The 26,841-nt window shown below is 39.2% G+C and overlaps 1 protein-coding gene across 2 annotated transcripts; it reads left to right on the top strand.

Annotated features, from left to right (window-relative positions):
• The first annotated feature begins 2,641 nt into the window (after nt 1-2,641).
• On the top strand, nt 2,642-25,742 carry EMB (embigin). Of its 2 annotated transcripts, XM_074570651.1 has the most exons (11): nt 2,642-2,926; nt 7,956-8,042; nt 10,227-10,316; nt 11,582-11,665; nt 13,892-14,066; nt 15,287-15,375; nt 18,917-19,044; nt 20,195-20,477; nt 21,246-21,279; nt 23,295-23,367; nt 24,605-25,742. In XM_074570651.1, the coding sequence occupies exons 1-10, from the start codon at nt 2,785-2,787 to the stop codon at nt 23,350-23,352; spliced, it is 1,170 nt and encodes a 389-aa protein (XP_074426752.1). In that variant the 5' UTR covers nt 2,642-2,784; the 3' UTR covers nt 23,353-23,367; nt 24,605-25,742. The 2 variants fall into 2 exon arrangements, with proteins under 2 accessions (XP_074426752.1, XP_074426753.1); XM_074570652.1 differs by lacking the exons at nt 7,956-8,042; nt 10,227-10,316.
• Nucleotides 25,743-26,841: the final 1,099 nt, after the last annotated feature.

The following is a 26,841-nucleotide window of genomic DNA, read 5'->3' as shown; positions in this document are numbered from 1 at the left end:
AATTTCCCTGTATTAAAGGTTTTATTAAATATAAAAGTTTTCTTGTAAGAATATGGTTCAACATGTGAATCCTCGTTCCAAAACGACTGTCACATTTGCCAAGTAATTACCATGTGAGAATAAGTCAAAGTTTCTCTCTGGAAGTGAGAGAAAAAAATTAGCTTGAGAGAGAAGAAAATATGCTCGATGTTAATAGATGGAGCAGTTAGTCTTAGTATGTAAAATTTGAATAGAGGTATTTTTCCTGAAATTCCTAATTACTCACCAGTCAGTGTTTCCAAATGCAGGCAAATATGACAGCGTTTTTTTTTAATATCCCCAATATTCTACTTTCTCATAGTTCATTATCATTAACTTTGTAATTTCTGAAATCTCTCACTCCTGCACTTTCAATGATCTACCAAATCCAGCTGTAGTACCTGGGGAATAATCTAGTATGAGCGTATTATTATGGTAAAGCAAACTCTGGAGCACTGAAACCCTTAAAGGGCTGTTTGGTTCTTTGCTTGAGTGGTTCCTCTAAATTCTGCTCCCTCTTTGCCTTTCCCCCTTCCATTGCTTTGTAGCTTCTGCACCTCATACCTTACAATAAACAACAGCTCCCTCAGGAGTAGTTTAATAATTGTTTTCTTCCCATTCAGCATCAGGTAAGTGTGGGATGTACCATTAGCAGACAACAAGCCCTGAAGAAGATTTGAGAAGAATCCTGCAAAGGTATTCATCATGTCTTCAGACTGATTTGATGCTCTACCCAAGATGATTGGTGGGAAAGACAGAAGCCAGTCCTAAAAAGGACATGTTGTCAAGTCACTCAAAACAAATCATCTCTGTCAGACCCTCTACAATTTCCCCTGAGCCAGAACTGATTAAGCAATAGCTAGGTCCTAGATCAGACTGTCCTAGCAGCTCCATTCCTCCCAGCTGGCAGAGGTTAGCCATAGATTTCTACATAGACTTGCCCCACACTAACCCATCCACGTGATTTCCAGGTGGTTAAAATCTGCCTCACCAAAAGGTTCTGCATACCCAACTGCTAAATCAGGTGAACGTAAGGTTTTCTTTTCCCCCATTCCAGGGAGAGCTAACTGGAGCTACAAACCAGCCCCTTCATACCTAAAGGTAGTCGACATACCCTTTTATGTCCCTTCCCCCCTCGCAAGTCTCTTCAGGCCTAACTGGTTCAGATAAAACAGCTTTCAAGCTCCAGCCAATTTTTTTTCCCCATTAAAAGCTGAAGACCTTCTGCCACTCCCAAACAGCCTTATCTGAATTGTATTCTCTCCCTGAATCCCATCCTCTCTGCAGTTGTCGCAGGCTGTCAGATTAACAGAATTTGGGGGGTTCAGCCTCTCCTTAGAGCACACTGGTACTGCCTGTCTATCACACCGCGCCACAGAACTACAGGATGCAGCTAAATTTCAAAAGCAGTTGATTTACAGCTGTATAGGCACCGCTGTGCATTGACTACTCACGTGACTGCCTGCTTTTCTATGTGAGCTAAACAACCTTAGAGCTGGAGCCCAGAAGGCTCCATCCTATTGCTCCATGTATATGAAAGGCGTTTGCTCTTTCAACAGCAGAAAAGGCTCCTATCTATATACATAGTCCCATTTAGCCAGCAGGAATACTGAGTCTTCCTGAGACGCGTAGCAAGGGCTTAGCGAAACAATGTTGTACCCAGTCATTTGCCATTAGGTCTATTTATCGGGAGGTTTCATGACGTAAAATTTTAATCTGAAGGACACTGTACTGGTGTGGGAGGACATGCATGAACATGTGCAATCCTGGAAAATCAAGACATAGGGCATTTGACTTATTCCTGCTCTCCATAAACTCCTACAGCTCTGTCAGCACGAGAGAGCTAAGATGATGTAAAGGCTTAGATGCAGTGACCTTTTTGCATTACTGATACAAACCTTACACACAATTCAACTTTTGCATTAGGTGAAGTAACCGTATCTTGATAGAAAGAAAGCAGCAGCCAGTACCCCATCATGGAGACCTTCCTTCAGAGAATGCCACCCTGCCAGATTTTATGCTGCAAAATCCAAATGCAGTTATTTATCAAGCAACAAACAGAAATGTGCATATATATATATGAATGGGTTTACTATACATGTACATATACATACAGATTAAAACAGCCTCATCAATTAAATTGTGATTTTAAAGGCACCAAGCAGTACCAAAGTCCTGAGAAGCCCTTGTCAGAAATGGTGCTCCCCAGGCACCGCCGCCCAGGCCAGCAGATTTAGAAAAACAGATGTGCCAAGCTGCAGCTCTCATACAGTATAACCCGGCTGCCCTGGAGCCACTGACCCTCAAAGCTGGGCTCTCCAGAAGATCACCAGCCAAAGGGCAGCCACAAGCCCACACTCCGCCCGTAGCCACCTTCTCTGGGCAAACCCCACCACCGGGCCGGTGAGCCGAGGTGCCAGTGGTCCTGCAGCAACGGCCGCTTGTCGGCCAAAAAGGAGACACAACCCCAACCTCCGTACGTGCCCTATCAGCTCCCAGCCGGGCCAGCGGCGAGGGCCCCGCTCCAATTCGCCACCGGTGCTCACCCACGCCCTTCCTCCCGCCGCATAAAGCCCGGCGGGGCCGTGTTGGCAGGGCTATGTCCTCCGGCTGAGGAGGAACAGTGGTGCCTGCAGCTCCTTCCCTGGCGTTTGCCTTGTGCGTGGATTTGGGGCTGCAGCAGCCGGCTCTCCCTCACAGCCCCTCCGGCGCGCTTGAGGCTTCCCTCAGTAGCCGCTGCCCGCGGGCGGTGCTGGGCCGGGCCAGATGCCTGTGCGGCGGCGGGGGGAACGGCAGTGGGAGCGCGGCGGCGGCGGCTGGGGCACCATGCCGGCCGCCTTCTCCGGGAACCGCCTGGGGCGGCTGCTGCTGCTGCTCTGCCTCAGCCTCTCGGGCGGGAGCCCCACAGGTAAACGCTCCCTCCGCTCACGGGCTGGGCCGGGCGTCCCTCACGCTGCAGCCGCCCCCCTCAGCGTCGAGGTGGGCTGGGGCGAGGGGGACCGGGGGCGCAGCCCGGGAGCTGCGGCCGAGCAAAGGTCCTCCCTGCCCCGCAGCATCTCATGGGGACGGAGCGGTGGCGCGGCGAGGCGGCCGCTTCTCGGCCCTGCCTTTTTTAAATGACTGAGGCGTTTCTTCTCCTCAGCGGCACCGACCCTCTCCGGGGTCGCAACTCCCCGGCGCTGCCTCCTCCTCCCCGCCTGCCGCCCCGGCCTCCCTCCTCTTTAGCGTCAAACAGCGGCGTTGGGGTTCCTTGCAGGCTGGCTGGAAAGCGGGGGGGTCCCTCCTCCGCTGCCCGCCGGCGAAGGGCGAGGCGGCCGCCGGCCGGTGCCTCGCCGGCAGCGGAGGCGGCGCGGCACCGCACCCGGGGATGCTCAGCCCTTGGCCTAACGCCGGCCCGGGGTGGGGGGTGCGGGGGGGGGGGGGGGGGGGGTCGGTCTGCTCACGGGTGCGGGACGCGGAGGCTGAGGCACAGTGCTTTCTTGTTGCCCTCTCCTTATCAATTAAAGCGTTATTTAAGTCCTGAGGGGGGAAAAAAAAAAACACAAACGGTATCAGTAAATACATGACTAAAATGTGACTATGCCTAGCAGGTTGTGAGGAACGTTGCTTGGAGGATCGGATATTGCATCTTTAGATGTGACACTATTCTTCCTCTAGTAGCTTTCAGCAGGCCATCCACTCCGGAGGAAACAGGAGCTTATTTCTAAAACTAGCGTATTTCTGTTGTTAATCCCTATTTTTGAAGCATCACAGAGTACTACTGGATGGTAATGGAAGGAAATACCAGATTGCTGGTGTTTGCTGGGCAAGATGTGCTTGAAGCATGTCTTTCCAAGGCTGCATGTTCTGCCAATACATGTGTGTGAACAATATTGCTGTGTCTTTCATTACCCATCAGTGGTTTAGCTGCATTTTCAGTGGGTGATAGGTAACTAGTTACATGCTTCTTCGTGCCTCAGTTGGTCTTCCTAGTACTGAGAGGAGCAATAGTGCTCCCTGTGTGATGATAACTTGCGTAAAATTTGTAGTAGTTTCACATAATGTGAAAGGACAGAAAATTCTCAAGGCTTGTTTAAAATACATGTATTTATGTGTGTACACAGGGGAAAAATCTGTTCTATAGTTCTTAAAGCTTCTTTAAAATATGTATGTGTATTTATATACACACAAAAAGAACTTGGAAGTCCTTTCTAACAGTTTTATTTCATTGATCGAAAGGTTTTGTGACTGTAAATGGCCTGATATTTGTAGGAACCTGTGAGTCATATTATGGCAAGTTAGCCACATGGTATTTATTTATTGATGACTATTACTGCTGAAAGCTGTACCTAATGGTGGTTGAAGCAATTCTAAGTTTATGCAGAGCCATCAGTGAAATTATATACTCTTCTGAAAAAAAGACCCAAACAAAAACCAACCCAAAACAGAAACCCAACTAAAAAACCAACAAAACCCCTATTTTTGTTTCCAAAATTTCCATAAAGCTGCCATCTTCCTAAAGAGGTGGATATCATGTCTGGGTTTGTGTAGACATCAGAACTGAGCCACCTGTTTTAGTATCCTTTATCTGTTCAAAGTCACGCTGCTGTTTTTCAGGCTTCTATTAAGTGCTTTTATATTTGTATGAACTAGGTAAGGAGGCGTCACACTGATTTCCACGATGATTTAAATGTGAGGCAGAGTATTTAACTCTTCCATTAGTTATTAACCAAATGTGCAAAAAGCTAGTCAAGCACAGGGACTCTCTGCACAGGTGCACCAAAGGGAAGTTCATGCTCCCTTGGAGGGAGGAGAACTAAAACTGTCTTCTAGTGAAGTCCGCAATCAGTGTGCATTCTGGAGATGTGGGGGTTCAGCACGTTTCTTCAAGCAAAAGGAATGTTTGCAGTGAAAGCAACCGTCTGGAGTGGTAGGTGCACAAGGACTGAGCTGCAGGAAACGGGGGTTGCACAGCCTTCTCGAGTTGGTGAGGTGGCTATCACAGGAGGCCCCTTAGATTTTTGTTTTGAGATAAGTAGGTTGAGGAGAGTTCTTATTATTCCTTCTGTCTTTTAGTCTTGTAACTGCTTGGTTAATTGTTTTGAAAAATTTAAACCGTTGCTTTTATTAGGGTAATTTCTAACTAAGTGTCATAGCATTGTTCTTCAGAGTTTGCTGCTTTGTTTGGTTACCATTGTGGCTGCCTAATTTGGTTGCAGGACGCGCTGCCAGGTTCCTTTAGGAAAAGCAAATGCATCACGTCTTGTCTCCCAGCTTCTGCCCCTAAAGATACCAAGGAGTTATATGAGTAGAGGATACATCTCTTTTCTTACAGACTTTGCTTCCAGGTTGAGTTTTTATGGCTTGCCCTGAGGGAGGGGCTTCTGTCAGGGCATTTGGAAGTCCTTCGTGTGGATCATGTGGCTCAGTCTGCACCTTTTCTCTTTTATAGCAGCATTAGGAGGTTCTGGTGGCTGGTTTTAGATACTGCTGAATGCTTGTGTGCTTGCATAGAGTATAAAATTGATATTAAATTAATTGACACTAATTATTAAATTAATGATGTTAAATTAAACCAAATTGTATCTCACCCTTTTCCTATTCAGCCACTTTTCTGGCTGAAAAAGAGCGTGAATAGATTTTAAAGCCTAAAATTGCTCTGATGATGACAAGTACGGTACATCCACACTTCATCTCCCAAATATTGGCTGCCGGAGGGAGCAGAGGTAAGGTAGAAAAATAAATTAATGACCTCATACTCTCACCTACTCCTTTCTACATAAGGATCAGGGCAACAAGAACTCAGTAAGCTACCACACTATTGATTAAATCTAATGCAAATCAATTACAGGCTAAGGCATGCAGCCATGACTCAATAGTTTGAGACGTAAGTCCACTTGACTTGCTTACATCATGACCTGGCTTGATGACACTAATTATGTGGTGCTGGATCGTCTTGATCTCTGATGCTATTCATCAGGTGTATCTGAGAGAAAAGGGTTGCAATGTTATCTCTGTGCTATGTAGTTTGACATATGGACAGATAAGACCTGAGATGTGGAAGCAGTGGTGACTAAAATAACACTACTTGGCTGCTTTTACTTGGTATGCGAATCAAGGAAGAAAGACAAGATGAGAACCCTATTAGTATGCAAACCATGTTGCAGGTTATCTGCCTTCCTTGCAGAGAGATAACAGAGCTGCTGTTCAGCTTGGCACTGGCACCTTCTAAATTTATCATCTTTCGGGATTTTAATTACTGTGCAGGTGATGCATCTACTAAGCTGACACAGTCAGGTGATCCATGACATCCTCAAGATGCTGCAGGTGTAAAAATTCATGGACCTCTCTTCAACCTTACCATGGATATCAGCAGCATAATAACTCTCCCTGCTCTCAGCACCTCTGTCAATCAGAGAATAAGACTCAGTCGTATTACTGGGTCATAAGCCAGCAGGTACTCAGAGCAGGTTTCTTAAGTTCTTTGGTTGGGTGAAGGGCTGCAAGGGAACATTTGCCTGTGGAACCAGTGGACCAGTATGAAAAATGAAGAGCCTGTTCTTAAGAACCACTAATGCTTAATTTTGTAATCATATCCTTTGACTACCACGTTTTACTCTTGGTCCAAACTGGTTGAAGTATGATGGTTTCATTGAGAAAGCAGATGGTGCAAGCTGGGCATGACTCCGGCATAGTCTGGAGTGCCTGCGTGCTGGAGGTGCTGATTGGAGAGTCCAGGTTATCTGTGCCCATAGTGCTGAAATGAGGCAGGACTGTTTGTAGTGTTGTTCACTTGTACTGGCAGAGTGCTGACTTTACCTTCTGCTGAAGGCACACAGTTCTCAACAAGTTTGAACATGCTTAAAGTATGACGTAGATTTTGACTGTTCATCTGTGCTTTCTGCCATCCTGTAATAATCCGCACACTCGCCCCAAACTTTATTATAGCCGCAAAATGCGTGTCCTTTTTTCCCCCCTGTGTTACTACTGGCCAAATGTCTTAAAAGCTACTAATGTGAAATTGCTCTGAATTTGAGGTAGAGAAGAGTGCATCCTGCTACTGTGGGAGTAGATTATGTCCTGGAATACCTAAGCATGTGAAGACACAGTGTTTAGTTTACACTAACTAATTCTGCCACCCAAACATGGGAACAGAAAGGAAGGAGCAAACATCTCCATTTTTATAAAACATCTAGGGACCTTGAATTCTTAATAGAAGAGTGACACAGCAACATAAACTAAGCAAATCTTCTGCCTCTTTCCCTGCTGTCCTTTCTCCAGTCAGGAACATAAAGCAGAAGCCTAGTCTCACCTGGCTCTTACAAAAAATGTATTATAGGAGCAGAATCAAATTTGTAGTGGTGTTCAGGAAGATGTAAATAGTTATTATTATTACTGGGTGAAGTCTATGGTTGACACAGATGCCTTTTGTTTTGCTCACCAAGGTGATAGTACAAGGAAAGGAGGTTGTTCACTGTATTGCAAAACAGGGTAGACATGTAAGGGTGTAGTGTGGTCCTTTTCTGTTAGTGAATCTGCTAATCTATGTTTAAAAATAATCAGCTAGTGTCAGTGTCATAAGCTGAGGTGGTCTAACACCGCAAACAAGACAGGATTTGAGTACAGGTTATAAAGTTTATTGGTCTGCTGGACTATTCTGAAGAATGGCTTTGCCTGACTACAGACTAACTACAGGAAAAGATATGTACATAGAAATTACAGGTCAAACAAATACTGCCTCTGTTCTTTAATAGTTTCTTGCCTAAAGTAAGCTAAAGAACTGAAGAAAAGTAGTTCTTGCACATTTTGGCTGTATATGCTCAGAACTTGAGGGGAAAAAAAACCCAGCAGTAGTAGGCTGAGGAAGTTCTGTTTGATTTTCTTTTTGTGAACTAGATCCTTCTAACTCAGCTCAACTGAGAGAGAATAAAGTTTCTTTAAACCTTTTTTCTTTTTAGATTCAGCTATGACAACAGAAGATACCAGTCAGCCTCAGGCAAACTTTTTGACTAAGATGCAAGGTGGACTTAATGAATCATCTGCTGGTAATTATTTTATTTCAGTACACACAAAGCTGTAATACTTTTTCCTAGGGATACTAAGTTATCACATGGAGTTTACATTTTCATACTGAAGTCTTTTGAAATAAGATTGTGACTTTTCATAAGGAACAAAAATAAATATATCATCTAGGTCTTTCAAAGCCACTGCAAGAGCTTAAGTGTTTTAAGCATCTCAAGGACTGTGAAAAAAGCTATCCAACTGCCAGTTGCGTGATCTATTGCCCTTATGCCTATAAGCCATAGAAACAGGCAGCGACCGTGGACATGGGACAACTCCCAAACTAGAACCATCATGGGAGGTTCTGTTATAGCACTTATACTTGATAATTTTTCTATGTGAGGACTCCTCCTTATGCTCTTGTATTAGTGAGAGGTACAATAACGCCCTTGCATCAATGAAGCCTGCTAGCTTAATCTGTCTGTTTTTAATTATGGATGTGTCAAAACCTTCTGTTGTCCCCACACTTTATTCACCATATTTTGGGCTTCAATTGTGGATTTGATGGGGAGCAGAGAATAAGTTCCAGGCAAGAGAAGAAAGCGATGATTGTTGATCCCACCTCTCCTTTCTCCATAAAGGTCAGAGCAGCAGGAATTCTGCAGCGTACCAAAGTTTATGTTGATAAATGCAAGTCAGATGTGGACTAAGTTATATTTATACAGGAACTCAAGCAAGTTCTGACAAGTTATTCCATCTACAGTTTTGTTGTTGGGGGATGAGAGCGCTATTTATCTGGTGCTCATCTTTAGAGCTTTTTAGCACAATGTGTGTGAGAACTAGAGGAAGTGCAATAAGTAATAGATTCAGTAACTCTTTTCATATATAAATATACAAATGCATATGAACTAAAATGTGTAAGTGTTTTTTATAACGTGACCTCACCTGACTATTTTCATTTGATTTGTGAATTGAAGAAGAAAGTCAGTATGAGGATCCTATTAGTGCACAAGACATTTCCTTTTTTGTGGGTGGATAACTACCATATGAACTGGCACTGGTGCCTTCTGAATCTATCATCATGAGGGATTTTAGTAATGAACCAGGTGATGTGTGTACTAGACTGACATAAACTCAGGTGATCCGTGACAACCTTGGCATGCTGTCAAGGTGTTTGCACACACAGACAGAGGTGGATTCCCCAGAACTCTTTCAGCCTTCTCATCTTATTTAGGGGTAAATACTTGGAGGAGATTGTTTCTCCATCAGCAAAGATCAAAGCTTGCTTGTGCTCTCGTCTAGAGGAATGGGACTTCCTATCTAGTCTAGGAGACAGCTTCAGGGGTTGTTTTTTTTTTTTTGCTTACAAAGCCATTTTGGACTAGTAGCTGAGATTGACAACAGTCTACTGTCAATAACCCCCAAACAAACTAGCCTGAAGCTCTATTTTTTCCACATTGTCCACCTTAATATACAGGTTTATTGTTAAACTGATTGAAGCATGAGGGAAGGTATGAAAATGCAGATGTAACAAGTTAGGCAAAAGCCTGATTGCCTGTGGTGTGGCATTCCTTGTGTTGTGAGCTGACATGTTGATAAACACTGCTTTACAGAACAGGCCAGCAACTTGGAAGGCATGTGGTACCTTGGTTTATGCTTGCTTAGAGACCTTTTGATGCAAACTACTAGCAGGGACCTCCTTCAGCACAGCCAGATTCTCTAAAGTGTAGTCGAGGGGATGTGTTTAAGTACTTTGAGGTAAAGTTCAGTATTTTATGCAGGAAAAGAGAAGGAGTAATTCTGAGAAGATCTAGGCTTTCAGAGATGACTATCTCTACTGCACAGTGATCAACTCTGCCACCCAGTGCTTCTCTCAGTGAGAAGACTGAAGCTGTAGACCAGTTTTTTCTATTTTCCCAATTGTGAATGGGAACCTTCTCAACCCATGGACAGGAGAGATAATGAAGCCCCTTTCCTTCTACAAAAACTAGAATAATTTTCTTATATAATGCTGTATGATTTGGCAGATTCAATCCATAATTACTATTTATGTATTTCTGAGATGCATTAATAGTAATTGACAATAAAATTACTTTGCAAGCATCCAAAACAAGTGGTGTATTTTATCTGCTGTGGAGCAGGGGGTAGGAAACCTCTATTTCTTTTGTCTCATCGCTAAATTGAAGGGAAACTAACTTTTGTAACAGGTTTGTTTTTTCACCTTTCAGAGCCCATGATAACTACACAAACTGTCAACTGGCAAACTCAGGGGAGCCCTTCAGATCTTTTGACACTTGGACATAATGTATCTACACTTGGTAAAAGCAATCACATGTTGTCTTCTACTCAAATTCCTAAATTTGAGTTACCCTAAGGTTCTAACTTTATCTTTTAATCAAGGGGTCATAGAGCATTTATATTAATTGATAATTACTGTGATAAAAGTTTGATATTTAAAGCTGTATGGAAAGTAACTGTGGAAACTGAAAAAAATGAGAATTGCTATAACTGTATTGAATTGACCTTCCCTTTAAGCATAATTTCTAATATCTTTTCCCATGATGTGCTTCAGTTTAGTAGGAACTTTTATGCAGGTGGTACAATACTAATGAAACAGTTATGTGTGTAGATGTGGCAGGATGATGCTTCCTTAGCTGGGCTATCTCTGTTGTTAAAGCTGTAGCTCATTAATTGCTTTCTTGCTCTATTCTTGAAATGCACAGAGCATGAGAACAAGTATAGTGGTGTAAACAGACTGTTTATGCTTAATGGCCTGCCTGATAGCTGTATCAAGTTTTGTAGAGCTTTATAAAGGTAGTACCTGAGTAGTAGGCTATCTGTAGCTCTACAGAAAAGGGATTTTGCTGGCCATATTAAGTCTTTTAAATGCAGTTTTCCATCACAGAAAGAAAGGAGTATATTTTAGTCAGGCAGGTGATGGTCAATATTGATATTTTTTTATGTATGGAAGAAAATTCCCTGCGGTATAATACGAGTTTTGTGAAGTGGTGAGGGACTCTGACCATGTTGCAGGTCATGTTGCACAGGGTGTTCTTGCCTCTGTATTCATTATAGCTGCATTTAGATTAGGTAGTCTACCTCCAGCTTTCTGGCTGTGTTGTCAAATTGTAGTGGCCTTGGGAATGGCAGTGTTCTTTCCTTCTGTTTCTTTTTCTAGAAATTACTACTTTTCCAAGCTCTCCTTAAACATTGATGTAGTCCTGTACAGTTCTAGGACCCACCTCTAAGCTGTGTGTGACACTTTGAATCAGGCTGTGAGATGTATAGTTATGAGCTCTTTAGATAATTGACATTTACAGTTACAACATTATATTAAAGGTAGAAACAGTCTTTTAAAATGACATAATTACTATAACAGTGACTACACAACACTGCTGCTTCAAGGTTTTGGCTGTTAACACACAAGGTACATGAAAGGATCGCCACAGTAGTCAGCATTTGGCAAGGTCCTTTTTCCCCTCCCTAGGATTACTATAAGAAATTATTGCAATACTGTATTGACACTCAGTTATATGATTACCTTTATTAAGATCATAACATATCACTTTGCTTCCCCCACCAGATCTTGTGTCACAAGAGTTGAAGCAGGCAACCAAAGAGAGTGTGTCTAACGTTACTTTTGTGGAGTATGAGGTACTTCTACCAGGTAAGTGTGTTATTTTCTCTTCCAGTTATGTTATATTGAATGCCTGTGACTGCACACAGTCTTTTATATGAGTTGTTTAAGTATCTAGGATGCCAACTTCCCGATAAAGTTAAGATGCTCACAGCAAGCATGTAATGAGCTTAGTAACAGGGAAGATGAATAAGTTTATTGCACTGTTAATTATTGTGTTCTAATAACTATTTTGCAGTGGACAATGTGATTCTTACTTTTTTATTAAAACAACCCATAGCTATCTGTTTCCCCCCAATAAATTCAAGTGACAGTTTCTTTGCAGTAGTGAATCTACTTGGAGAGACCATGTGAGCTAGGGTACTTGTTAACCAGCAGGTGTTAGTCAGTTTTGCAGCATTACAGGGTTTAAAGCATGGAGAAAAGGCAAGAGAAGCCTCTTCCTAAAGTAGATGTGAAGTTCCCAGTTGCCAAATAATCATTTATAACTAATTTCTTGGAGAACTGGAAAAACCGATCTAATCAAAATAGCTCTCAATTGGAGGAGAGCAGTTAGAACTCCTTTGCAAAATACAGGTACAATATCTTCAGGACATAATTGCCCAACATTTATGCTGTATTTTTTTTTTTCTATCAGGAAACTTAAGGTAATATCTATTTCTTGTTCTGGTACATCTACTCTTGCAGAGATGCCCCAGATATCAGTCTTGCTAGTTGTTAATCTTCAACAGTGTAGGATTTTCATGTTCCACTCATCTAAAGTGTTTGTTTTTAAAATAGTCTCAAAAAGTATGAATTCTATTTTCAGCCAGTGCAATTAATCTGACTGTAAAACTTGCTACTGTGAAACAATTCCATCTGCAAAATTACTTTGATCATAAACAATCTCAACAAGGTTAGTTATGCTTGGCTTATTGAGTGTAATGGCTCTAATAAATGAGTTGCAGTAACTGACTTTGCTCTGCTATGAAAGACTGAGGTGTTGCACCTCTAAGTTTAACTCCAGTTCAGCAGATCTATATTATTTTGGCTGGGACTTGGAGTTCTGGGCACACTGTTCTGCAGGCTGTAAATGTCTCTGCCAGACCCAGTAAAGTTCAAATATTCTATGGGGGTATCTGGTGCTTCCACTTCAGCCAGACTTTGCTGCTTCCTAGGTATGACTTGAATTACTAAGTCAGTGAGCTGTACCTCTCTGAAAGCATTTGAGCTGTGAAATACAGATGTATTTTTTTGACCATCAAGTACTACAGGGTAGGTCTAAGATTGAGGTGAAGCCTGGAGTAAATTTTCATGGAGTAATCAGATGGACTAACAACAGTTGTGTCTGGAAGGCATGAAAGAAAAAACAATTATGAAATAAAATCTCAGTGCTAATGGGTACAAAGTCAGGTTTTTTTATCTGTTTGTATGGATCAGAGAAGTTGTCTGCTGTTGAAGCCCTGTTTCTTGGATGTGCTCATTTTGTGCTCATAGAGCTTGTTAAAAGCAAAGAAAGTATTGGATTTTTCTACTGTATTGGAATGTTTTCACATTGTAATTCTACTGGCTTGCCACTAGGAAGGCAAAGGCAGTGATAAATGGGTTTGAAGATGATTTGTTGCCAAATTGAGTAGCTGTAGCATGAAAGGCCAGTTCCAACAATGTTAAGATTGTGGATTTTATGAACAACTTCACTAGCAACAGGACACTACTTATGATCTCATAGTATCATGAAAATCATCAGCTGGCTAAAACTTGAATGCTTATAGATATTTACAAGTCTAACTTTTTGCTATTATATTGATATAACTTTGTATATACTTCTAATATTTTTAATCCAATAAATCCTGATTTCTTTTTTAATACTAAATGTGGAGTCAGAAAGAAAGTTTAGATTGAGAACAGACATTGTGCCCTCTGGTGAGAGCTAAGTTCTTAATATATTTTGGTTTGGGTTAAATTATGTAAAAGTCTACCTTGCTTTCAGTAAAATGAATATCTATGTTTCTATATTAGAGCCCCCTAGGAAGTTTACCTAGAGAATGGAATGACTGTCATTTTTGTCATGGATGTATATCATAACTCAGTTATGGCTTAAAAAAATTACTGTCAAACACTGATGGTCTGAGTTTGCAGTTTTACACCCTGGAAAGTATAACAGCAGCCCTCTGTATCTACCTGTAATCCAGCATATGTAAAACACAATCTTTGAATTTCTTCTTCCCACAGAATGAAGTATGTTTTTCTTAAACAGCTTTTTTTGACTTCTTTTAGGTGTTTCTGGTACTTCCATAGAAAAAAATGTCACTTTGGACAGTGCAACTAGAATTGAGCTTTCATGCAGATTGGACAATAAATATTCTCATTTGAAAAGTCTTCAAGTGATTTGGAAGAGAGGAAATGAAACAATCAGACACATCAATAAAACTGAAAACAGTTGGAGCATCCAGTAAGTAGCATTATTTACAATTTTACTTGCAGGTTGTCATGAGTTATCACATGCATATACACTGCCCAGTACTAACCATGTATATATTAGAAAAGAGCCAAATGCAGGTATTAATATTTGCCCATAATCAACATTGAAACTGCAGGAAAGGAAAAAGGTTGCAATTGCCTTGAGCCTGGATGAAGAGTTCCTGTTCTTCCTCCAGTGTTAGGAAAACAAACTTTCTTCAATACAGATATAGAATAAGGGCACAATTTTTTTAGGTCCAAAACTCTGTTCAGTAAGTAAAGTAGTAATCTCAGTCTGAGAATGGTAAAATACCTTCATTCCCTTTTTCCACATTCTCTTTTACACCTCAGTGCTGCTTTGCAGAAATCTAAAAGGCATCAACGGCCATGTTTTTTCTTCATAATTAGCACAAGAGAGCAAAGAAATTAGCTTTACAGTAAAGATGTTGTGGATTATTTTAAAGGTTTGCTTAACTCTTTCAAACCTCTACAGAGACTCAAGAAATATTGTAGAAAACTTTTTTCAGTTGATACAATATATTGTTAGACTTTAAAAATCTGTGAATGGGTTAATTTTAACCAGGTAGCCTCCACTTGATTTCTGTATTGCTTTGGTTTCTTAACATCAATAATATTTATTTAAAATTTGTATGATAGAACATGACGAGAATGTACTGCCACTTTTCTGCTACTCCGTGTACACAAACGCAACCATGTAAATCTTTTTCAAAGTGCCTGTGAAATGTATAGTTTGCCAGCAGAGAAGATGCTGGACTTCATTAGATGGCAGCTCTTTAAAAAACTGTTCTGTGTTGAAGCTATGCTAGCCATTGATTGACTGGCTTTAGAAAGAACAAACCATTTAAATAATCCCTTCTGAAGTCCTACATAACATGTGCTGTTTAGTTCACATGGTGAACCCATGCCTAATTCAGTAACCTGTAGATCATACTGCTTAAAGATGATCTTCTGTGAGTAGCAAGGATGATAAATGATATTTACGTTCCCAGGTGTGCTTTACTTATCTTAAAGATGTCATACTGTTCTACATTGCACTAAACCTGGATCCTAGTGTTTCAGCAATGTATGTTTTCTGCTCCTCTTACTGATCTCTACTTATTTCTTTAGAATGTTAATTAGCAGTCACTGATAGTTGTAGGACAAAAGAAAATACAAGCTAAAAAGCAAATTGTTGAAATACTTTTTTTTAAGATTGAGGATCTTGGATAACAGTAATTTGGGAAGTTACAGTTGTACTCTGAAAGGTGAAGAAGAAATCAGCGCTATGTTTCATTTACAAGGTAATTGTATTAATTTAGATTTATTTAATTTTAATTTATTTTAAATTTTGCTTCCTTTGACCATTGAAATCCTGTATTCCTATGGTTTCTGCATAGTATGGAAATTGCAACTTAATTTGATAAGCAATGACTCATATGGTCAAGCTAAGTGAGAATCACTATCAAAGGCATTTCTGTAGCATGGAGGGAAGAACTTTGAAGCAAAAACTAAAAGCCTTTTTAAGAACTTGCTAACAACCAAAAGAGCATGTAAGCCTATTTTTTTTTTTTCTAAATGAGTAACTGATTCCCCATCCCTCTCCATTTGTACAGCAGTGGTGAATACTCATCACTTTCTAGGAGGTGGGAGGAGAGGATGGTATCTCAGATAAATTCTTCAAAAAGCAGAGCTAATGACTTGAAAGTTTGGCCTGAGATGTGGTGTTACAAGAAAAGCAATGATTGGCAGAATGGAGGCAGGTTTTTGAACAAATTCAGTTGTATTTCTGAAACACCAAATTATTGCTTTAATGCATCTTTTGATCTATGTAATGTAAGGACAGAACTTATATTAAAAGTTAGTGTGCTTCATTGGGCAGTATGAGTGCCCTTCTGTTTTGTATTCTCTTCTCCAATAATGTTACCCCTGACAGTAGTAGGTGAAGTCCAGTTGAATAGAAGACATGTGGAAATGAAATAAATACAAGCTGCTGAGAACCCTCATCTCTAATGGGAGCTATTCCCTTCTCTGTTTGCACTGTCCAAATTTTACAAGGAGGAAGGCAAGCATTTGATCTGTGAAAGCTCCACAGACTGTGATATATAAGGAAGATTCTTCCTGAACACAGGCTCCTAAAAACTGTGACTCTTCAAATAACTACGCTAACCTCAGCTGAACTAACCAGCAGGGCTTTAACTCAGTGCTGTAAGGCGCCTTTGTTCAGCGGGGTATCTGGTCATATCACTTGAAGAAATTCTCTTGTGTATGTTCAAATCTTGAATACTAATGTTGATATCTGCTTTCAGACCTTCAGCCAGGGGAGACTAGCTTGCAATACTGAAGAAGGACAAAAATTGTAGCTTATTGAGACCTTTTAATCTCTAAAAATTATTATATATTTTTCTTGTCAACATGTGGGTAAGGTGTAGTTGAATGGCTACCCAAGTCTGTTTAGATTAAAAAGTCGAAGGAGACATTATTGTTTTGAAAGTATACAATAACTATTTTAGTAAGGACAGGAATGACTCAACAGGGAAGTAATCTTTTCCAGAACAGTTGGTTGATTTATCACAAGAAGATGGGAGAACTGCTTCACAATGGTTGAATGCTGCCACTTCTGATGCCATAAAAAGTACTGGCTTGACACTTTCCAAGATTAATGCAAGAGTGAAGGAAATAGGAAAGAGAAGTCCTTGAATCTTCCAGTCGATAATGCAGAGAGAACAATTCTCAAACTGAAATATGAGTAATGTGTTGGTATAGACTCTGGCTAAAGTCATCACTGCTGTAACTAACTGCAATAGCTTTTCCACTAGGCAGTTCAGCATTATTGGATGTGTTGCCTCTCCTTCCCTTCCCCCATCCTGGCTTGGCATAACCCTGCAGATTGAGAAGTTAAGCTTTTACGCAGGTCTGCAGAAAACAATGAGATATGTATAGGAAGTTCAAAGCATGAAACAGGGAGACCATTCATGGGCATTTTTAAATGGTGTGAAGTGTTGTAATAGCTATATTAAAGGGTAGAATAGATTAATTTGTGTTAGGCCTTTAAGGGATCCTTAAGCAGCTGTCCAGGTGTACGCATTATGAAACAACTCTGGTCTTTAAACCAGTGTGGAAATCTGACTGGTATAAATGTTGGTGTAGTTATCTCTCTGTTCATTTCCTAAATGGTGTGTTTTTTCTGTGCAGCAGCAAGTTTTTTTTTTTTCCACCAAATTCTGGGTGATCTACCTGCAAAAATACCTGGGACAAAGCATATTACTTCCTTGCACAGATTCAAGGATTAACCAGTCTGTTAGAGCCAGATCCCAGAACTCATGGTGGATATTCATGTCCTTAATCATGGCTAGTGTGGTCACATGTATTGCTGGTATGCCTGTAGCTGTGCTTTGCCGCTGATCAGCATGGCTAAATCTTTTTGACTGCCACATAAACCTGTTGTGTTGTGTATAAGGTTTTTTATTTGTTTTCACGTGTTCCGTTCTTTTTTCCCAGTCTGCTTTTGGTTTTGTCTTCTATAAATTGCAAAGGAGGTGGCAGCAGTTATTAGTAAAGTTGTCCCTTTTATTGACAGTAGTAAAGATACTCTGCCACTACTCTTTAAAAGAATAGTGTTTAATGATTAAAACAAATACGTATGGAGTGAGAAGACTTCACTAGTAATGAGGATGGATTAATGTATGGTGCAGAAAATTTTGAGGTTGTAAGCAATGTTCTTATTAACAAATTGGTTTCATACATATTTCTGAAATGGAAATTTTTAAGTTTGAATAATCATGAGAAGTGAACTCTTTAGGACAATTAATTTTTGCTCAGCCGGTCAAGAAGGGGAGGGAACAAGAACAATCTTAGTTTATAAGAAATTGTTCCATCATAACTGCTGAAAGCAAATTCTTGTCCTGTTTAGTCTTGTGTGACCGATATAATTTAGAAGATGTATTGGGTATGTACTTACAAGATACAGCAATGAAACTCGAAGTAAAACTTTTATAAATGGATCTGAGGGGAAAAATGCTGGTAAACATTTTAACAAAGATGGAAAGAAGGGGGAAGAGGAAATACGTACTCCATCATGATATATTTGCTCAGGTCTAACTATACCTGTGGGATGCCTCAACATATTCAACAGCCTTTTTTTGGCTTTTGCTCTTGGAAGGCTGTGGGGCATCTGCAGTTAAAATGGCTAGGACAAGTAGATCTAATCTGAGGTCATGTGCTTTGTGGCCATGCTTCGTCCTTAGCAAGATTGGGCCAAAAGTGTATTTTACTGACATGCACTCACAAGTCATTTCTTTGGCTTAGAAAATGTTTGTAACTTCAAAGTTCCCTCAATCTACAGTTTTGTCATAATTACAAAAAAAAAGTTCTCTGCATGTCCAACTTGTCAGATAGCACTATGCGGTAGCATTATGGCTGGAATAGATTTCTATCACTTTTTGCAGATTAAGTGAAATTGCAGAAAAATTATGTTTCTTTCTAGTGTACTAGAACTGACGCATGTAGCTCACAGCTGTCAAGGATGGGAAAGAGGAAATGAGCAAGGGTGTAGAAATCAGTTTGATTATCACTTGGTTTTCAGTATTAATCGGCAACTCAAGATCATATAGCAACTTGAAACAGGAATCCTGCAGTCTTCTGCACAAATTCTGCATGTGGAATATCATCCTGAAATGACTCTTCATTTAGGTCATGTCATGAATGATAGAATATCTGTGTTTACAGGAAAAGGAAATGAATGGACTACTATAAACACGTACCTAAATATGTTTTATCTTTTGTAATACTGTAATTAAAACCTGTAGATCTCACTTGGTGAACTTTTTCCTACTTGTTTCTTAGTACCAACAATTGAAGGAAAAGAAAAACCCATAGTCAGTTATGAAGGAGATACAGCTGTAATGATTTGTAAAAGTTCTGGCTATACTCCCATTGCTTGGACCTGGTATATGACCAATGGAAGTGAGCAGGTAAGGTTTCCATCTGTTGGCCAAACAAAACCATGTTGCAAAAACCAAGTAGAGACACATTAGGCTGTACAAATTGTATTTTATTAAAGTTAATGTAAATCTCTGTACATGCAAAAAAAATCTCTTATATTTAAAGTAATCATTATTACTGGGATGTAGTTTTTGTTCTGGTTTGTGTGATGTTTCTTCTCCAAAAAGTCCCTGCCATACTCTTACAGCTGAGATAAGAGTAAAACAAACAAGACAAGTCTTGAGGTACTTGTTTTGGTTATATTGCTCAAATCTTAACTACTTGATATCAAAAAAAATCTTATCTTAGCAGGACACTTTTAAAGACATGCAAGGTATTGGAGGCTTGAGGGAGAACAGGAGCATCTCTGTTCTCCTCCTCCTCCAGCTACAAGTAGTTCTGTATTTCCCAGCCTGTATGACCTCCATGGAGTCCTGAAGGAGGTCATCCTGTAGCGAAGACGGCTGTGTCATTTGATTCTGACGGAGCTGAAATCTCTTCTCACTTCAGCTCCTGCCTTAAAAGCTGTGAGGAAAAACCTCACTCAGCAGTTTTCCTCCTTCGCATACCCACCTTTCAGGATGCCACTTAGCCTTGGGAAGCACAGCCACTTTGTTCTAGCCTTTTCCTGGGGAAGCACTGTCAATGGAGAGGAGGTAAACAGACCAGTCTCCTCTGTGCTGCTGGAGGGTAGCACTGACTTACTTGTAAGACTATCAACATATTTTCCAGTGAAGCAGCATTCCTAGCTCAGCTTCCTTGAAAATGTATGCTTTCTGCTGTGGTGAAACCTGGACACTAGATCCTGACACCGAAGGCTGCCTTTGTCAGTGGAGAGTCAAGAGAGTCAAGGCTATCTTTCATCTGATCTTAAATAAACTAAAAAAAGTCAGACAGCTTGCTCACTAAAAGTGCATATTTTCCTCCACTGAATGTAAAGGAAACCAGGGATGCCAGCTAAGATAAATCCTTCCCTTGGAGGTAAACTAAACATGCTTCACGAATGCTACTTGTTCTTAACTTGGTTTACATCTCTCACTGCAGAACTATCTGGTAATATAGATAATTTGATTGAATGCATTTTCATTGCATTAATAAGACTTTCATCTGTGTGTGATTCTGTGTATTTTTTATTTTCAGATTGCCCTTAATGACTCTTTGCTGGCAGACAAGTATGCAATTAATAAAATATCTGCCAACGTAACCCACCTGAAGATATTGAAGCTCACCAAGGAAGATGATGGTGTATATTGGTGTGAAGCTGCTTTTGAACTAGGGAAAAGTAAAGGAAAGCTGATGCTTAAAGTTCTGTCCTTCATGGTGCCTCTCAAACCCTTTCTAGCAATTGTGGCTGAAGCTGTTATTTTAGTAACTGTTGTTTTCCTTTATGAGATCTATTCAAAAAAGAAAGAGAAACATGCAGGTAAGTATTTTTTCAGTCTCTTCTAGCTTTCCATTGAAATTGCAGCCAAAGATAGAAAGGTATGAACTTCATAGATGAAGTTCAGTGTGATTTTTACATCTGTATTTTTTCTGATAAAATACTTTCTTCTAGAACATTGCGTTATTTTAGATTTTTAAATCTCTTTCATGAGCCTTGACTTCAGGTACAAAATGCTTTCAGTAAGCAATACTTTTCTATGAGGGGTTTGATACAGTCCTTATTTTTTCCTTACAAAACAAAGGAATTTAGAGGCTATACCTATTTGGGGAATGCTTAGAAGTGAAAGCAACTGTTAGTCATCTTGGTGGGCGAAACTTTTGTCAAGAAATTGAGCAAGAAGGAAAAATGCATTAAACCAGAATGTATTTATGTTGGTTGCTGAACCTAAGGCACAAGTAAGTGAGCCAAACTAGATGTGCAAGATGGAACAAAAGTTATATATAAAATATATATTTATGTCTGTATTATAGAAAAATACATGTATACATATATGTATATTTTTTATATATATTCTATAACATGATCTGTATTAAAATCAGATTAATAAAACTTAATCGAAGTAAGCTTTTTGACAAATTTGTGGGTAATTCCATTGAATAGAGGAACAAAATGATTTAATTTACAAATTTAAGAAAACTAATAAAATGAAATAATAAAATTTTGTTTGGCTTATACATGGAGGAAATAATAAACAGAACTAGTGTTTGTTAAATTGAGACCTTATATAATTCTTTTTCTGTTGTGCAGAAGATGAAAAAGAATTTGACCAAGTTGAGCAACTGTAAGTAAAGAATTTTTATTCTTTTATATATATATAACTATATATAGAGCTAAATATTTGCTCTTTTGCGTATTACAATGTGTATATTACAAGGTATAAATGTGCGTATTACAAGGTATAAAATTATACCTTGTTGTTGTCCCAGTTGGTAAGGGATTATGATGAATGTGAAAGTACAGATTATTTCCTTAAAACTTCCTAATTCCAGAGTGTGCAGAATGCTGTTTTCTGATTCTGGTGTTTGGAAGATATTTCACTTTTTGGTGGGAGCACCATGTGTCCTCATTATAAATTCATTCTAAAAGGCTCTAACTGTGAGGAAAACACCTTTCAGGTGGAAATTTTACAGAAGAGGCTTTCAATTTTTTTCTTTTTTTTTTTGCCCCCCAAAACATACATTTCTCTCATTTGCACGTGGTCAAAGCCCTGACTGTCCTAGGTAAGCCTGTAGCTGCTGGGGTGTTGGGACCTGGTATTGTCGGCTGTTTTGGTGGTAACTCCAACCTCTGTGTGAGGGCCCTTTACTGTGCTGGTGGCTTGGGCTCCTGGGCACAGGAACGGCTGCACTACTGGAGCCAAAGGAGCAGGTGTAGGCACTTCTGTCGCTGCTCTGCTGCTGGAGGGTCAGTGCTCCCATGGTGGCTACCCCTGTTTAGGATTATGCATTTCTAAAAGCTTGCTTGTGGAAATAAGCCATAGTTCTCTCCCTCTGCTCATCCTTTGAAGCCCAGTTGCGTTGGCCTATTAGCTTTCCTTTTGTTTTAAGATGCAGCCTAGCATCTTCTCTTTAGATGCATCCAATCTATTCCAGTTTTCTTTCCCCTCAGTCCCTTCTCTCATCCTGTGTCTATCCACCTCTTTTCCCCTCTGAGTAGCACTGTCTTTCCCTTTTTGAATTTCTTGCTGCAGTGACCTTCTTTGTTTCCCTGTGTTGTATTCACTTTTGCATTCCTTTTCCCAGTGCTAGATGAAAACATATTTCGGTGCTTTTCCCCTTGTCTAAAGAGCTTTAAAGCTATAATTCAATTAGACTATAAAGTGGGGATATGTCTTGGGAATATAGTGTGTTGTTCTGCTACTGAGTGTTTGGGGATCTGTCTTGGGTTGAAAATTGAATAATTGCCTTTGTTGCACAGCCCTGCTTCTCATAAACATGCTGAAACTATTACAATAGGATGGTAACAGTATAGTGGACTAAAATAATGTTTTCATGCTTGATGAGATGTGGGATGTGGTTTTGATCAGTTGCTTGATTTTTTTACTTTGGAGTTCTATCTTAGATAAATACATATGAGGAAAATATGTTAAACCATGTACTACTTGCCTAATTTTAATAACGGAAAGTTATTTCAATTACTGACTGTGTAGAAGATAGATTTGTGTACCAGAGAGAATGGCTCCAAAGGAACTTTTCTAGTCTGTTATGTCAAGTGATGACTAATTATACAGCTGAACTTGGTTGATGAGGCTATAATTAAAATGCCATATCCAACAGTGCATTAGGTGGGAGTCCAGTATTTAGAAATATAATCTTTTTTAGCAAGAGAATCATTAATTCTTGTCTGATTGTGACCACCGCCATACAATTAGCGGTTGGTACTCCAGAAAGAGCAATCATATGACTGTTTCAGCCCATGTTCTGAGGATGTTGAGCTGTGTCTTGCTTGTATGTTATTTGAGCATTCACTTCATATATAAATTCTATACATTGAATGAAATGATAGTATAGCAATCATTTCTGGGAATACTATCACTGTTATGACTTCTGCCCAGAATTTTGTGGGATTTTTGAGGGGGGTTGAGTTGAGCCTTCACTACTTGGCTGAACGACTTGAGGAGTTACTTTGTTTCTTTAAATTTTGTTTAATCTTCTCTTTTTTCTTGTAACTTCACATGCTAGAAGAGTAAATGAAATACACTTTGGATGTACTTTGTGATTGGATTGTGGGACTAGAATGACTGCTGACCCTATATGTAAAAGTAGAGGTTTGGATTTTAACCTCTCTTTCTTACAGTAAATCGGAAGAAAGCAATGGTCTGGAAAACAGTAGCACTAGGCAAAGGAAAACTTAATCTTGTTCCTAAAAGGTAAGTAAGAGATGAAACAGACCACTGTTTACTCTTTTCCTGAGCAGCCTAATACAAGAACAAAGAAATCCACTGTACCATCCCCATCTGTGTTTTTTTTTTTTTGTGGAAACAACATAGTAATAAAACCATTCTTTAGATAAAACAATATATGGTCATTCATGATGTAATATCAGCAAGAGAGTGAGCCTAAAACCTTTTAATTCAATGCTGTGACCATCATTGTGATTTAATAGCTCAGTTTACCCATGCAGTCCTTAAAATCAGACCAAGATTAACCTCCTTAATTGCTTGGCTCCTGGTTGTGAAACATTCCTGTGAACACCAGGGTAGGTGCTGAGATGCATTAGGATTGCTAATGTATCTGAAATCCTGCTCTTTCAGGCTGTATTTTGGGTGTTGAGTGAGTTTATGGAGGAAGAATGCAAGTGTAATAGCAAGTGGGAATGCGACAGTACCAGAGATATGAAACAAAGGATTACAGGAGTCTAGGAAAGAAGACAGAGCTTAATAGATGGTGACTGAAGGGATTAGTGGTAGCAGAAGCAAGCAGAGGATATGTAGCCCTGTGGAAGCTATATAATGAACTTCCCTGATTCTCTGCCCTCTTTACAGTCTAATTGCTTCTACTTATGCCAGCTGGAAATGCTTGTCAGAGGATGGCCTGTCAGCTGAGGACCAATCCTACACACTCTAGCTATTTCCCCTTGCTATTCACCCTCTGCATCTGGCACCCTGGTCTCCTCTCAAGATGAGAGGTGTGAGTGACTTTGCGTTCATGTCACTGCTGTTACTGTTTTTCTTCATCAAAAGCCATCTACCTGAAGGAACATTGTTTCCATACCCTTTGCTTTAAAGAACAGAAAGAGAAGTGTCAGGTAAAGCTCACATAAAGAGAGTAACAAACCAGAAAACAATCAAGAAAAAATATTTTACAAGAGTATATTCTCTGCTCTGTCATCTTATTGTTGATCACTGTGACTTAAGTTCCCAAGGATTTATCCGATATTGGATCTAAGGTTCTATTCTTGTAAAGTTCTTCTGGCACATGACCCTCAGTAAATCACTAAGGATTCAGATTTGTAAATTAGACCACTGACAAAAAATTGGAAAATATAAATTGGAATGAAGTTTATTTTCAAACAGACATGGGAAAGTATGAAGTGGGGAGAATATTAAGCAGAAAAATAACAGAATTCATGTTATAAGGAAATGTGTTTATTCTCTTTTAATTCAGGAAACTTAAGCCAACTGAAGTGGAAATCATCACAAAGCTATAGAAGATGTATGGGGCTATGCATTTTAAACATCCACTGTGCTTCTAAGTAAACTCCTCCATGCTTAGGAGAAGTAAGATGCTTTTAAAATAGCTGTGAAACTGCTCATTTTACACAGATCAGAATGCATTCTAATACACTGCATTTAGACCTTTGCTGCCTGTAACGCTGTTTGTCATTTTGCTGCTAAAAGGTGGTTTTTATGTCATCAGACTTCCAGTTGTTTTAGGACTGAGCTATTTGATTTTTATGTCCTAAACTGAAACTAACCTTGCATTCACTGAATGAGCAGGTAGTATAGAATGGTCCTGTTATCTACATGTTATAAAGCTGGACTTGTAAGATAAAGTATTTCCACCAAAGAAAATGCCTTTTACGAGTAGATTAAATTAATGTGATACAGACATTTTTACCAAAGAAACAGTGAAAGGGAAATCTTTATCATGATTTAAATGAAACATTAACTGTTTTGCAATTTGCTTTGAACAGTAAAATGTCTTCATTCAAACTTTTGTTAGCTTCATTTAAATGAAAAAGGAATACAGGTATATTCTGAATACTTAAGATATGAATTTTCTTAAGATATCCGGCCATATGTCTGTGCTACTGTACTGTAATTCTAAATAGACTAAACACTTAAATACTGTACTGATGAGATTTCAGCAGTATTTCAGAGTAGATAAAAGAAACAAAGGGGATACAGTACCATATCATAATATAACTGAGATAATTCCTTATGCTTGCACAAATTACTGCAGGATCTGAGGGCTGCAAAACAATTTATGTGATTATAATTTATACAAAACATAGAAACTTCAAAAATATATCTGTATGGTTCTTATACATTCTGTCTAGTTGGTACTTTACTTCTTGCAGCCTACTGTATTGTGGCTTAAACTCCTCTCAGCACAGAGAAGGTCTTGAGCAGCTAAAATTCTCAGGCTAATAGGATAAAGCAACATGAATACTACTATTCTCTTATACATAAATTGTGACACTGCTGTTATGACTTAGCTCTTCTAAAGCAATATTGTAGTTGCCATAATTCTAAATATACCGTTTAGTTACATTATGCATTCAGCCTTTGCTTACTAGTCCAAAAGAAAAATAAGAAAAACCTCCTTTTTAAGGAAGGGAAAAGTAAAGTATTCAAAGAACTTATTATCTCAACAAAAAATGTACAGAAGAACAGACAACATTTGTAAGTTACCTAGGGAAGTCAAAGGAAAAAACATCTAAACAGAATTTCCTCAAACTTGTCATTTCTCTTTGAACTTAAATAAGGACATACAGAAAAATAGAAGTTAAAATCAATTTAATTCCCTCCTTTTATTTTTTTTCTATTTTACTGTTCTTACGGGTTTACAAATATCAGAAGCCTATCATTGGCTGTTTTGTTGGGGATGAGGAACAAAATCCATCTGATTTGTGCTTTTTCTGGTTTTCATTATTTATTTTGCAGCTTTAATAACTACAAGTTGAAGCCCACTGTTTTGTTTGTTTTTTTTTATTTGGAAAGTATATAAGCATTAAGTGATTGACTGTAAGGGCTGACCACTGATAAAGATTTCCCTTGCTAATATACTGTGTTTATTGTATTTTGCCTTGGAGTTTCTATGCACTATAAAAAGTAGAACTCATTTACAGGTTTTTATATGAATGTTATTTGGTTTAGCACGTAAATGTTTGCAGTTTAAAAAGACTTACTGCTGTATACTAATTGTTTGAAACATCATTTTATTTTTTTAGAAAACAGACTTTTTTTGTAGAAATTTGGTAGTAAAAAAGTAAGCTTGCCTATAGATCTAAGAATCATTTTCTGAATAAAGTAGAATTAATATATTTTGCAACCAAAACAAGGCTAGGTACTAGCTGGAAAAAAGCCCACCTTTTAAACAGAAGTGGTAACAACTTGTATCTACCTTCACTTAGCATTCCTACCTGATCTAAAATTGTGGTATGAAGTCTTAGCCAACATAGGAGACTTACATGAATAGATACTTTTTTTGGTGTTAGCAAACAAGGGCTGTGCTGAAGGCAGGCAGGAACTGGAAAACCTGGATTGAGCATGGATTTTAGACCTATGATGTGTTCCTCCTGTCAGGACTGTATTAGAGTTTAGTCAAACTGGCTGCTGTATCTGTAGTTTTGTCTTGACTAAACATGTTCTGCATGCCATGTCTGCAATGTGTTTGGT

Source organism: Larus michahellis, chromosome Z (genome assembly GCF_964199755.1).
Source record: "Larus michahellis chromosome Z, bLarMic1.1, whole genome shotgun sequence".
NCBI classification, from domain to species: domain Eukaryota; kingdom Metazoa; phylum Chordata; class Aves; order Charadriiformes; family Laridae; genus Larus; species Larus michahellis.
Note: the sequence above shows the minus strand (reverse complement) of the source record. Positions and strands in the feature narration are given on the sequence as shown.